Source organism: Sus scrofa, chromosome 7 (genome assembly GCF_000003025.6).
Source record: "Sus scrofa isolate TJ Tabasco breed Duroc chromosome 7, Sscrofa11.1, whole genome shotgun sequence".
NCBI lineage: Eukaryota > Metazoa > Chordata > Mammalia > Artiodactyla > Suidae > Sus > Sus scrofa.
The window spans coordinates 60,704,157-60,719,162 of NC_010449.5; the positions used below are offsets into that span (position 1 = coordinate 60,704,157).

The 15,006-nt window shown below is 38.5% G+C and overlaps 1 protein-coding gene across 3 annotated transcripts in view; it reads right to left on the reverse strand.

The window, feature by feature from the left end:
• Nucleotides 3,327-15,006, reverse strand: part of ARIH1 (ariadne RBR E3 ubiquitin protein ligase 1) — a 116,635-nt gene continuing 104,955 nt past the window's right edge. Inside the window, exons 12-14 of one of the 3 annotated variants that reach the window (XM_021099101.1) lie at nt 10,273-10,533; nt 8,387-8,499; nt 3,327-6,709 (exon numbers count right to left, since the gene is read on the reverse strand). In XM_021099101.1, the coding sequence (XP_020954760.1) occupies nt 6,625-6,709; nt 8,387-8,499; nt 10,273-10,533 (459 nt within the window). In that variant the 3' untranslated portion in view covers nt 3,327-6,624. The remainder of the gene's footprint in view (nt 6,710-8,386; nt 8,500-10,272; nt 10,534-15,006) is intronic. The other 2 variants (XM_021099102.1, XM_021099103.1) reach the window with 2 other exon arrangements.

Sequence of the window (15,006 nt, forward strand, 5' to 3'; positions counted from 1 at the left end):
ATAATTATCTATTATATACTAATTCTTTACATTTATTTAAAAAAGAAAACTTTCAGGGCATTTTGGTATTGTCAAAGATACCTGTGACCTACATACAGTCAGACAAACATGATCTCCAAGATCCACCTCCCAATCCTCAGGGGTAAGCCCCCAAAAGCCACATCTGTGCAAACAACCCTGTCCCATGGCTGTCTGACTCTGGCTGCACATGTCTGGAACAGTTGTTAAGTTGTAAAAGTAGCTTAGAGGAACAGCAGAAGCCATTAGAATGATGTGGATGTACAGACAGCAGACAATGCCAGTTTGAGTCCAAAACGGCTTTCCAGATTCTGGATTCAATCTCAGCCTGCCTTTGGGAGTCTATGAGATAGCTATGCATCCTTGTTTTTGGCTTAAGTTAGTACTAGTATGCTCATCATTTATAACAAATCTTTGTTTTCCCATTATTTTTTTTAATCCTCACAATAGTCCTATAAAAGAAAATGTAACATGATGGAATGAACACATGGAATCAGACAAGCAAGCATGATTCTGCCATAAACTGTAAATTTTGAATTAAAAGTCTATACACCTATATTTCTCATTTATAAAATAAGAGAGTAATGCCTACTTTGTCTTAGGGCTTCTTAGAAAATACAAATAACATAAGTAAGGCATCTGGCAAGAACCACTCAACAAACTACAGTTCCTATTAGTATCCTCACTTTACAGAAGGGAAAAACTATGGCTGAGAAATATTAATATTCTCTCTACCATTCCAACCACATTGGGAATGAGAACAGGAAGATCCTCTCTAACATAAAAAAATCATCAAAGTAATGAAAGTTAATACCAAGAAACATGACTTTCAGGTGCTCTGAATTTAAGTGATTGTGCATTGACTTGACATAGCTTAACCTCTCAATTCAATGATCTCTGCTCAGACTCTCTATCAATTTACTTCCAGATAGGGTTCTCGCCCTAGCTAAGAAAATATATTGCCAGTTGATGTGAATAATATACTCAGGTTGTCAGTTTCACAGTTTTTCTAGTTTTGTGAATTTAATTTTCTCCAGGGTGGAACACTTACCAAAAAACTAAGTTGAACACTTCACATTAGACCCTTAGGAGGCACCATTCTACAAAACCCACTCAGCTAGGGCCTCTTGTGGCCCTTTCCTGAGCTTGTGAATTTGCCACATATCCGATTGTCCCTTATGACCTAGAGTGCTCAGCTATCCTCCTCTTTAAACACACAAGTATCTAGATCAGTAGTCTTAACCTTGCCTGCAGGTCTCAAACTGCACTGCATAATCATCAGAGTTGGGCTTTTGCCTTGAAGACAAGGCTTTTTAAAAATTACTGATGCTCAGGACACAATCCAAAGCAATTAAATCATAATTTCTATGGAGTGGACTCAGGAAGAGTTTTTTTGGCTTTGTCCTTATGAAATTTCTCAGAGATTTCAATGTGTAAGATGGACAGGGCATTAAGGCGACACCCAATACAAGTTAGTGTTAGAAAATGATATGGCCCATGTGCTGTTTTTCTTCGACCCACATTTTAAAATATTTTGTTAATGATCAACATTTCAAGACTGAAAGAATTCACATAAAGTTTATTTCACAGGATCCTCTCAGAACCCAGGCTGGTCTATTAAAATGTTTACCTGATTCTTAGAGACATCTGAGTTTGAGACTCCTGTTACTACTCGAAACTCCTGGGTTACTGTGGTAATAAATTCTGCTTTTGGAATTGTTATAGCTGCTACATACCAATGGGTGATTGATTTATATACTAATTGGCTCCTACTCTGAAAATGGCCCTAAACAAGCATATATATAGTTTAATTAGAGTCTGAAAACTGCTTTTCAAAAGAATCTCATATTATTTTCCCCACTACTGCTACTGCTTAGAGACAGATTAACCTTAGTTCTTTACTCCTACAGCAAGTACTATTTGATTATTTCCAGTTGGGGATTTCTGAGAATTTCATCTTGGGTGATAAGTGGAGAAACAAATTCCTTAAAATGAACCAGAAATACACCAACCTTATCCCCAAAGAAAGCTGAAAAAGTATGAAGGCATCCATACTTTTTCCTGTTTCTGCAGGAGCCAAGATTTTCCCCCAGTGCTCACTGCTTATCTTCTAAAAGTCCCATGGGTCATCCAGTTCCAAGGAAAAATGCTGAGAAACAAATGTATAGTGGCTGTTCTGTGCATTTTGTTATAAAACAAATTCCGTAACAAGTTCCAATAAATTATCCAAAATTCTTTACACTGCAAGTTCATTAGAACAAATAACTAGACCAGCAACTGCAAATTACTTGGCCGCTATTTATCCAAATGATACTGAACCATTTACTCTCAACTATCACATGTGATAGTCTTCTCATGATACTGTCCCAGTCACCAAGATGGAGAGAGCTATTCTTCTATCCATCACTAATTTCTTTGATGAGGCAAAACAGAGCTACATTAGCTGCAAACTCTGTAACAGCAAATTAATGAGTAGAAATAGTATACAGTATTCCTCTAACAGTAGCAGTGACAGGTGTTTATAGTCTTTGATACAGTTTTAAAGTACAACACTATAGATAAGAACCATGTTTCCTGGTACTGAATGCTAGATCATTCTGAGACCATACTAAGAAAATATGATACAAAGAGGTAGTATGATGTTGATCAAAAGAAGAAAGCTTAAGTCTCAGAAGAAATTGTGAAATCTTGGGCAAGTTACTTGAGACTTCTTTTTTTAAAAGAGCAATTACTATTTCCACTTGCTTTAGACAATACAAGTTAAAGTGCTTTGAAGATATGAGTAATAAATGAACTTTCATAATTATAGATCCAAACAAGACCAAATTAAATTGTCCTATAATCTAGGCTTGACTAGAATATCCATGACAAAGATCTCAACTTTGGGGACCTTCTTTAAGACAATTCTCCCTCCACCCTTGTGGGAGATATCAGCTTCTAAGACCAAGCTAAATGGAAGAAATGTGACAGGAGTTTAAGGTTGATAATGACTTTTCAAATATTTTATCTTTAAAAATTAACAAAGACCTACTGAGCATCTACTATCACTGTTACAACACAACGAGCAATCTAAACTCAATTTTCAAGACACAGAAATGGGAAAGCTTCCAGAAAATGCTCTGAAGGCTTCATTAACCAAATTAATTGTTGGGAAGTCTCATTCACAGTTCCCTGCAAAGAAACTGAACCAAATCTTGACATTTTATGTTAAGTAGGAACAGTGAATAAGGCACATAATACAGGCGACTGTTAGGCCACCAATGTCTTTTCTTTTTTTTTTTTAAACTATAAAAATAAACATAAGTAACTAATGGAATAACAAAATAAAAGTTTATTTTATTAGAATTAGGAATGTTCTTTCCCTCTGGGCAACCTGAACAGTCCAGTTACAATGAAAATCTAAGAACAGTTATTTCCATAGCACAGGGTGCTCTATGCACAAAATTACAGGGTTAGGAGCATTTAATCAATTTACCAATCTGATTGTCTCACCAACCCGCCCCCTCCCATCCCCCAAGTGCTCTATACCGGGATTTGTAGCTAAAAGATTTTGTTATATCAAGTCCTTTTCTCTCTCATTCTAAATTTCAGCTCCTAATCATGGTTGAACCACATGTTACACTGCAGATTCAACCATTTCAAATCAAGTTAGTCAGTTTGGGATCTATTATATATGTGTGTATGTATAGACATGTGTATTTAATATATTTATTTAAACACACATAAAACACATACAAACTGGGTTGCAGCAGATTACACAGAATTTAGAGTCTGATGATACTATATGCTACTCAATTTTACCACTGTGGTATCCTGCGCTTTGGATCAACATTATATCGTAAATCACTTAAAATCCATCTACTGCTCAATAAATTGTTCAAATGAAGCATGCACTTTTCAGAAGACAATAGAATTGCCCTCAAGAAGACAGGGAGACCCTGGTGCTGACCATGAATAGAGCCCTCTGACAGAAAGACTAAGGTAGGTGAAATAGGGAAGCTGTCATACAATATGGCTTGCCTATCCCAGCTGGGGCCACTGAAGTTACTAACATTGAAAGAAATTAACTCTGGGAATTCTATCAAATATGGAGATAGCAGGTAAAAGCTTGGAAGTTCTAAAGGCCAGTTCACCTTTACCCATACAAATTAGAGAATGCACCCACAGTTGCAATACCCTCAGGTAATATGCCAACACTGGAACTACAAAGCAGCTCTAAAAAGCACTGTTCTTCCATGGGTGGGGGCTGATATTATGAACTGCACACATTGGTTGTGGATACTTGTTTTAAGGGGACCATGTAAAGAGGGTTTATGACACTCAAACCTACATACTGCAATTAACTGGTAAGATTTTTTAAAACACCACACATACACAAAACATTTTAAGGGAACCACATAAATCTAGATAGCAACTCTGGCTGCTTTTTGAAGTTATGAGGGGAAGGACTTACTCAAACTTTCTTAAAAAAAAATTCCTTAGTTTTGATAATTGTCTTTTAAGATTGATGCAGTCATTTAAAATAAAGTCAAATGGATGACAGGGAAAGGAAAGGAGAAGAGAATGTGAGAGCAGACAGTGAGTTCAGATTTGCACCTGAGGTGGCAAGGAAGGGGAGAATAAAAGGTACAGGTAATGTTGATCCTAAAGCAACAAGTGATTTAAGGAAGCAGCATAATATACTCTGCAAATATTCACTGATTTTTGATGGGAAAAGAACAGTTGCAAGTACATCTCATGTAACCACCTTTCTAAAAGGAAAAGTAGGGTTGATTTAGCAAAGCCTAACTTAGGCAAATGGCCAGAGGAAAGTGAACCTACTTCCCAATGGAGTAGTAAGATGTACAATGCAAGAGCAGGCAAAGCTGCCTCACAAACGGTAAACACTCCCTAGGCACATTTTGGAAGACAAAGAGGTCCTTCAGCCAAAATTGGTATTTAGTACTGAGACCTCTTAATCTAGTTGCCTAGTTCACTCTGTGCTCCTGTATAAAACTGACAGATTTAGGGACAATGACCTGTTGAAAAATACCACAGCCAGAATGGCCTAAACAGATATGTAGTTAATAAAACCACCACCATCCTTTACTTTTAACATAGCTCTTAGTAGAAATTTCATAAAAATGGACATCACAGCTAAAATGCATTATTAATTCTCCTATCTGCTGACAATAGAAAAGAAGCAAACTCAGTGATTTCTATTTAAATGCACTAGATGGGAATATCAAGTTCTGGGGGTGTTTACCTTCAAACTGAACCCACAGCAACACACACAAGCAATTTCAGTATCTGCCATTTGTAATTCACAACCTGAAACTAAGTGAATGGCTATTTATTTATATTTAAAGCAAAAACATTCTATTTGACACCTAACGTAAAGAAGGGGTAAGAGAAGAGCCATAATTAAAATCTTAAAAGGCTCAAAGCAGCAATCAAGGGGAAAAAATTTTTTGAAATGTTTCCTCTGGATGTGATAGGAAGCCTAGGAAGCCTTCAGCTGTGTGTATGACATGGACACACAAAGGCTTATATAGATGCATGAAGCCATGGAGAGGGATGAGGTTAGGGACAGCGTCCTTCTGGAATTGCAGCAACAAAGCTCCCTGTTGCAACCCTTATCAGGCCACGGCATTTAGTTAGAACTTGATGCCCCTGTCTGTCCCCGACCAGGAGCTGGGAATTCAGGGCATGACACCATGCCTAGCAACAGACACATCGAAACTCGAGAGGGCAAAGTAATCTCAGGAAAGGGAACTCAAAGAGCTCTAGTTAGGTCTTCCAGAGGTGCTAAACCAACACGCCTTTTATCCCAACCCTCAACCCTGGAAAGAAAAAGCAAACTGAAAGAAAAATGCACAGCAAATAGACATAATCTTGAAGATTTTTAAAGAATAAATATTTTTGTAATTAAACATTATGCAAACACGTGCCACGCTTGCTTTGTCCATGCATATGCGCTATATACAATTTTGAAAAATACTGTGTTGTCCTCTTGTTTTAAAAGTCATATACAAAGTTTTTTTGTGGTTTTTTTTTGTTTGTTTAATTCCTCTTTCTGTCTACCCTCTTCCCCAACCCAAGAATTTTCTTTACAAGGAACTAATCATCATTCACTCATGACCCTGGGGTATGAGAGAGAGACAGTCTGTGTGTGTGGGTGTATTTGTATGTGTAGGGAGGAAGGGGAAGAGGTCCTTTACCAAAGTACAACAAAATGGCTGGTTTGGACATGAAAAGCAGTGTCAAGGAGCTGTTTTAAATTTTAACTGTACTACACTCAGGAAAAAGAAAAAGAAAAAGAAGAGTCAGCTTTGAGAATGAAGCTACGTTACAAGTTAAAGTTGGAGGGCTTTTAGTGTGTCTGTCACACTTTTGTTGGCGGCCTAGAATACTGTTGTACAATGGTTTATCTACCTTTTTTTTATTATTACAATATAATTTACTTTAACTTTCCGTTAACAAAACAGAATTCTGGTACTACAGACCAGCGGTGTCAGAATAGGCTTAGTGCCTCCTTGTTTGTGTTTGCTTTGTTTTGTTTGTTTTAATTGCATGAGCACTCTAGATGGTAAAGTTTTCAGAGTTCATTTTATGCAGGGCCATTTCTCAGTCCTCAATGTACTCCCACAGATCTTTTTCATAGCCTTCATGCACATGCTGTAACAAAACCCTTCGTCGACTCTCACAGTATCTGTAATCAAAGAGAAAAAAAACTTGTCAGCCTCCAATAATTTTTTAAAAAGAGGCGTTTACTTATCTTCTTAAGGTTCCCTACAGTATACCCAGACTTGGAACCAAACATGTATTTTTATTTATTCTTTGGCCACATCCACGGCATATCGGTTCAGAGGCCAGGGGATCAAATCTGAAACCTATGCCCCAACTGTGGCAATGTCAGATCCTTAACCCACTGCACCAGGCTGGGGATTGAACCAACAGCATTGCAGAGACAATGCAAACTCCTTAACCCACTGTGCTACAGCAGGAACCCCACAAATACTTTTTTTTGGCTGCCCTGTGACATATGGAGTTCTTGGGCCAGGGATCAGATCCAAGCCGCAGTTGTGACCTACAGCAGAGCACTGGCAATGCCAGAGCTTGTAACCTACTGTATTGAGCCAGGGATCGAACCTGTATCCCAAAGCTGCAGACACGCTGCTGATCCCACTGTGCCACAGAGGGAACGTCACACTTGTTTTTAATAGGCACATTTTCAGGTCTAGATATAAAGATATGAATATGTCTAATTTTATTTACTTATTTACTTTTGTCTTTTTGCCTTTTCTAGGGCTGCTCCTGCGGAATATGGAGGTTCCCAGGCTAGGGGTCGAATCGGAGCTATAGCTGTCAGCCTATACCACAGCCACAGCAACCTGGGATCCGAGCCGCGTCTGCAACCTACACCACAGCTCACAGCAACGCCAGATCCTTAACCCACTGAGCAAGGCTAGGGATGGAACCCGCAACCTCACTGTTCCTAGTCGGATTCGTTAACCACTAAGCCACGACGGGAACTCCTGAATATTTCTAATTTTAAAAAGATATTTTTCAAAAGTCAGTTACCAGTTTTGGGAATTAATTCTAGAGCAATAAAATAAAGGCCTTAGAAATCATCTGATTTAATCATGTCATTCTATAGGTAAGGAAACAGTTTTAGGAAGAAGTAATTTCAAAGGTTATCTATCTGTATCTGTAAAATCTCAAGGTACTATTAAATACAACATGGTAGCTATAGTTGGCTAAGGGAAGTGAAAATATTACTTAGCACTAAATCTCCAAGCCTTCCAAAATTTCCAAAAAGTTTCTACTACTATTAAAAAAATATTTGTATCCACCGGGAAACAGCTTTGGGAGAAAGAGCTCCATGTTGAGAAAGCAAACATTTTGTATTCTTAGCTTAAGAGGTGGCATATCTTGAAGCATCACCTATCCCTAGGACAAAGTAAATCGCATCTTAGAAAAAGATAAATCTTAGAAAACCTCTTTGAAAAGATTTTTACAAGTCTGGGTAGCTCACTTGTCAATACCCATGATTCACAGGATCTTTATGCTAGGGCAAGAATCCTAATCTCACCCCTCATACTTGTCCTTTTGGGGTTCCTTCTTCCTTTCAGGGCAGTAACTATATAAAGTTGTATGAAAGATGCAGAATCAGCTAATGGGGTAAATAGCTCATTTTTGCCCTATGCTTGACTAGCATCATCTGGGATTTGCTGCCCAAAGGACAGAAGCAATCTGTGAAAACATGGCAGCAGCTCAGTTATATGCTAAAGACAAGTTTCACCATAATCTAACTTCACCACTAAGGCATACCAGACCACCAGTGGTGGACATTTTTGCTCAACAACTAATGAAAAAAAAACCTCACCTGTACTTATCTTGTACTTTCTGCTTTATATCCTGCAGAGAGTCTTGGGAAATATCTCGTTCAAGGTAGCCCGAGAGCACCTCTGTGGCATTCTCTAGATCTGCTTGGTTATTCTGCAAAAGGAAGAAGAATATGTAATAAATTTTGCCTTCAAAAATAAAAGACATCTTAGCTGATTCCTTGATAAGACTGCTCTCACCACTGACTTCTGTGGGTGTTTAACTGTACCTGTAAAGCCCTTTATTACTTTCACCTCTTACAATTTGATCTCTCTTTTCCAGAACAAATTCTTTAAATATTAAAAGACTAAAGATTTATCCATTGCATCTGGAAGAATATCAAAGACAATTTAAAAGGATTTAAAAGATTTTTGAGAATCTTCTAGTTCTGAAAACTGCTATTTGCTAAAGTTTGAGGGAAAAAAAAGAAATCCATTATTCTTCATATCTAGCTAGATTCTACTGTTTTCTAAAAAAATGGAATATAGCTGCTTTACAACATCATGTCATTTTTAGGTATATAGCACAATGATTCAACTACACATATATTTACTCTTTTTCAGATTCTTTTCCCACACAGATTATTACAGAATATTGAGTTTCTTATGCTACGCATCTTGTCCTTGGTGGTTATCTATTTCATTTTATTTTTAAAAATTTTTATTGGAGTATAGTTGACTTGCGGTACTGGATATCTTTGGGGGAGGGGCATGGCCAGGGCATGTGGAAATTCCTGAGCCAAGGATCAAACCCATGCCATAGCTGCAACCCAAGCCACAGCAGTGACAATGGTGGATCCCTAACCCACTGCACCACTAAGGAACTCCTGGTTATCTACTTTATAGTTACTTCTAAAAGAATACTACATGGAAGATTAAAATTTTGCTATCCTTTACTACTATGGCTAATTCTGAACATTTACCCATCAAAATTCTCATCTGCTAGTCAATGTCACTATCTAAGCCACCTATCAACATCAATGTTGCACGCATCAATTTTAAATGGGCAGGTGGGGCGAAATCCTGTGAAACTGGATTGTGATGATCATTATACAACTACAGATGTGATAAATTCATTTGAGTAATAAAAAAATAAAAATAAAATTAAAAAAATTTAAATGGGCATCTCTACTTGAAAAAACTTTACTGCTAAAAATCCCCTTTCAGTCATTACCTCTCCACAAAAGGTAAGCACCGCATTAACTTCTAATGCCATCCATGTATTTTGCTTTCATAAAGACTTTTGAAAGAGCTTATGATGTTATATTAGCATGATACAGGGACTGTCTCACTTAGACCTCTTAACATTTCTAGAAAAGTACTATCCCCATTTAAAAACAGATCTATAGAAGAGGTTAAGTGTTTTGTTCCAAGTCAGCAGAGCTAAAAAGTGATAAATTTCAAAATCAAGGCTCATTTAAGAGCCTGCAAACTTAAAAGCTAGCTGGCTAAACCATACCAATTTGAGTATAGATTGTAGCAAGAAATCTAAATTTCTTCTACCAAACTCTAAACTTTTTTTCTTCTTCTTTTTAGGGCTGCATCTGCAGCATATAGAAGTGACCAGGCTAGTGGTTGAAATGGAGCTGCAAGTGCCAGGCTACAAGACAGCCACAACAATGCAGGATCTGAGCTACATCTGCAACCTACACAGCAGCAATGCTGAATCTTTAATTCACTGAGCAATGCCAGGGATTGAACCCATATCCTCACAGATATCAGTCAGGTCTTAACCTATTGAGCCACAATGGGACCTCCTAAACACTAAACTTTTAATCCACATGGGCAGACAGGAACCTTTAAAACCCTGTATATCTTATCTTTGAAAGACCTAGTAGTCCTATGACACACAGGTGGGTTTTCTCCCCCACTCAGTAACTATTCCTACCTCAAAGATAATGGACTGGTTATTCTTTTTGAGGTAGAAAGCGAAGACATAAGTGTACATGAGTGTGGCACGACACTGGCAGAGGACATCAACTGCTTTCTTCAGGAACTGCACCTCAATCCAGGACATGTTGTGCTGCTGCATCTCCTCCATTTTCTGCTTCACCTGAGCATAGAGTTTGTGCTCAAAGCGTAGACTCTGCATGTGGTTCATATAGCGATTACAGTAGAACAGGTACCTCTGCAGGGCTGCCCTTGATCGCTGTCCCATTAAGAAAAATTAAGGTCACATAATTACATCGAATATATATACACAAAGGCTGACATTCTACTGATGAAACAGTATAGGAAGTCAGGCTAAAATCAGGAACAAAGAGACATTAAGTGTTACCTTTGTTATTTAATGTTTTGAACGTCCTATAGTTTTACTTTCTAATACAGCAGCCATTAGTTACATGTGGCTATTTAAATTTAAAAAAAAAAAATTCAGTTTCTTGTATTTGAACAGCCATACTCTGGTCAGTGGCGACCAAACTGAAGAGTGGTAATGAAGAACATTTCCGTCATCACTGGATAATATTCTACTGGATAGCTTTGTTCTGCCATATGCAATACGGTATAAATAAAACAAGCAAGTAGCATCCATATTTTAAAGTAGAAAATAAAAATGTATCTCGTAACATTTATAGTTCGTTCAAATCAGGACCCACAAATTGGATGTGACTCTAAGTCATTTTGTCTTATAGAATTTTCCACATTCTGGCTTTTGCTGATTGCAACTCCCTGGTTTCATTTATTAAGTTCTCTGTCCCTGTTACTTCCTGAAACTGAGGTTAATTCTAGGTACCTGAATTAATTCAATTTGGAGAGGGAGGTGGAAACATCACAGAACACAGTGGTACTGTATAGTTTCTAGACTTAGAAATAAAGTTAACTTGCAAAAGTGCCATACCTACTCCTTTAGGTCTACGGCTGATTCAGCATTATGAGAGCAGGGACAAAACTGAGTGGTTCTAACAAAAGACTACATAGTCTGCAAAGCTGAAATTTTTCACAGAAGTGTACTGACTCCTGGTCTAGAGGATAAGAAAACTCAAATGTTCACCACTGGGAGCACCGTGGCACACAAGAATATTAAGTCAACAACTTTCCACAACAAATGTAGGTACACCTTACCAAGGCACTCAAAGTACCATCTATATTCCTTCTGTACTGGGTGTCGACCTTCTAGTACTTTTTAAGAACTACAACTCCTAGAAAACACTAAGCCAGAATATGGAAGTGAGGAAGTGAAGAAAGAACAGATTAGACAGATGTGCAACAGCATCTCCATTATGGGAGGTATGGCTCCCACTAAAAAAACAAACAAAGGTACTTGTACGAAATCTTTCCTTGTACCACCACAGGATCAAAAGATTCTAGTTTAGTCCAACAGAAATGAGCTAGAAAAATATTCTAGCACCTACAATCTAGATATTAGAAGGGCCTAGAAGCTACACCCAATACTCCACACTTTCTGTGGATGTCAATAAAGGATGGATTCTACCAGTACCCAAATGCAAACCAGGTAAGGCCAAGGATAACCCATACAGATTTTTTTGGTTAGCCATATTATAGACTACCCTTTATTCAGGATAAGTAAGAACTGAAAAGACCACCACGGTAATTAGGAAAAACAATGCAGAGTAAGAGAAAAAGAACATTTCTCTATGGACTAAAAAAAAAATTTATCCATGAGGACACAGGTTGGATACCTGGCTTTGATCAGTGGGTTAAGGATCTGGCATTACTGTGAGCTGTGGTGTAGGTTGCAGGCAAAGCTTGGATCCCACATTGTTGTGGCTGTGGTGTAGGCCGGCAGGTGCAGCTCTGATTCAACCCCTAGCCTGAGAACTTCCATATGTCGAGGGTGCAGCCCAAAAGGACAAAAAAAAAAAAAAAGAGAGAGAGAGAGAGAGAAATACAACCACAGAATCTTTTCCAAATGGGAGGTGGAAAAAGCATGACTGTCACTGCAAAGTTTTTTATACCAAGATGACATGGGCTGATGTTTCTTAAATTGGAATCTGATACCAGATGGGACTGGAAAAGAGGAACCAAATGATCTGGTTTAAAGAGACCATGGAATTTTTAAATATTAAAAATCTGTCAATAACCTAAAGGCAACATAAACACTCTGGACCATCCGAATGAACTTATGAGAATACTCTCAGGTCTTAAATTTATGGGTTTTTTTCCTTTTTTTTCTTCTTTTTTAAGGGCCACACTGGAAGCATATGGAGGTTCCCAGGTTAGGGGTTGAATCGGAGCTGTAGCCACCAGCCTACACCACAGCAATGCCAGATCCGAGACACATCTGCAACCTACACCACACCTCACGGCAACGACGGATCCTTAACCCACTGAGCGAAGCCAGGGATCTAATTCGCAACCTCATGGTTCCCAGTTGGATTTGTTTCCGCTGCATCATGACAGGAACTCCCTTAACATTTGTGAAATGGCTAAAATTGGCATTAAGCTGAATTATCTTAACTGTACCAGAATTGAGAAAGAGAATAATAAGTGATGAGGGAATTCATCAATAATAAACTCTGGAGTTCCCACCATGGCACAGCAGATACAAATCTGACTAGGAACCATGAGGTTGTGGGGCCAATCCCTGGCCTCCCTCAGTGGGTTAAGGATCCGTCGTTGCTGTGAGCTGTGGTGTAGGTCGCAGACGCGGCTCGGATCTGGTGTTGCAGTGGCTCTGGTGTAGGCTGGTTCAACAGCTCCAATTAGACCCCTAGCCTGGGAACCTCCATATGCCAAGGGTGCGACCCTAAAAAGAGAAAAAAAAAATAAAAATAAAAAATAAATTCTGACCAAATTAAACTTAATGCACTGCAGGAATGAAGATGCAATAGCTGAGATATTGAAAACTGGTGGGAAGCATGTTACCACACAGCGATTAGTAGTATGGTAACACTAAATTTAAAACACCTGAACTTTTTTTTTTTTAAATAGGACCACACCCACGGCATATGGAGGTTTCCAGGCTAGGGGATGAATCAGAGCTACAGCTGCTGGCCTACACCACAGCCACAGCAATGCAGGATCGAGCCATGTCTGCAACCTACACCACAGCTCACAGCAACTTGGATCCTTAACCGACTGAGCAAGGCCACGGATCAAACCCATCATCCCCCGGTTACTAGTTGGATTCATTTCCACTGCGCCACAATGGGAACTCCCTAAAACACCCAATCTTAAAACAATCTATCAACAGCAATTTAATCAGCAAACAACTTATCCATCAAATTAGTCTTGAATCTCACTGGTTTTGTAGTTTTCGTGGTATGGCTGTAGAGTTGCATGAAAGTTTAGGGCTACGGATTGAAATGATTTAATTAACCTAAAGCAAACTGAATTAAATACAATGATTTTATTTTTATTGAATGGAAAGAATTTTAGAGGAAGGTAATGCAACACTTTAAAAGACACAGTTTCAGAGATCTCAATTTCTTCATTTGTTAAAAGAGGAAACCTTAGTAGTTGATCTGTAAGGTCCCTTTTACCTTTAAAATATTTTGTTTCTCTAGAAGTAAAAATAAATAATCTTAGTAGAGGGTGAAAACTACTGTCCCTAATTGTCATTTTATTTGCAGAACCATAAAAAAGAGACTCTGATAGTACCAGGCTCATAATTCAGATATATTTTTGATTTTAAAACAGACGTAATTACATCTATACATACAGAATAATAATAACAATCAGAAAACAAATAAATAATTGTGATATGTTGACTATGTTAAAAAAAAAAGTTTACAGCTGGCTTTATTTCTTCATTCTTTTTAGGGCCACAACCTCAACATATGCAAGTTCCCAGGCTGGGGGTTGAATCAGAAGTAGCTGCCAGTCTACGCCACAGCCACACCAATGCCAGATCCAAGCTGCATCTGCAATCTATGCTGCACCTTGTGACAACACAGGACCCTTAACCCACTGAACAAAGTCAGGGATCAAACCCACATCCTCAAGGATACTGGTCAGGTTCTTCTTTTCTGTTTTTGGTCTTTTTAGGGCCACAACCACAGCATATGGAGTTTCCCAGGCTAGGGGTCAAATCAGAGCTGTAGCCGCTGGCCTACACCACAGCCACAGCAATGCCAGATTCTTAACCTACTGAGGAGGCCAGGGATAGACCCTGCATCCTCATGGATGCTAGTCAGATTCATTTCTGCTGAGCCACAATGGGAACTCCACTAGTCAGGTTTTTAATCCACTGAGACAAAACAGGAACTCCTATGGCTGGTTTTATGTTTAAATATATTTAAATAATATTATAATAAATATAATTAAATCAATAATGGAATTTGGGGGGGGTCCCCTTTAAGAGGACCATAAATATTGTGAAAGTGTGAAATACAACAGCCCAGGTTACATAAATATATTCCTTTGTATTTATGATAATTTAAATTACAAATAAATTTAAAAGGAACATTTAAAAAGTGAAACAATAACAAATAGGTTATGTTTCTGGACTGTATCCTGGCAAGACAAATCACTCAAAAAGATTTGGGGGGGGGGAGTTCCCGTCGTGGCGCAATGGTTAACGAATCTGACTAGGAACCATGAGGTTGTGGGTTGTTCGGTCCCTGCCCTTGCTCAGTGGGTTGATGATCCGGCGTTGCCGTGAGCTGTGGTGTAGGTTGCAGACTAGGATCCCAAGTTGCTGTGGCTCTAGCCTAGGCCA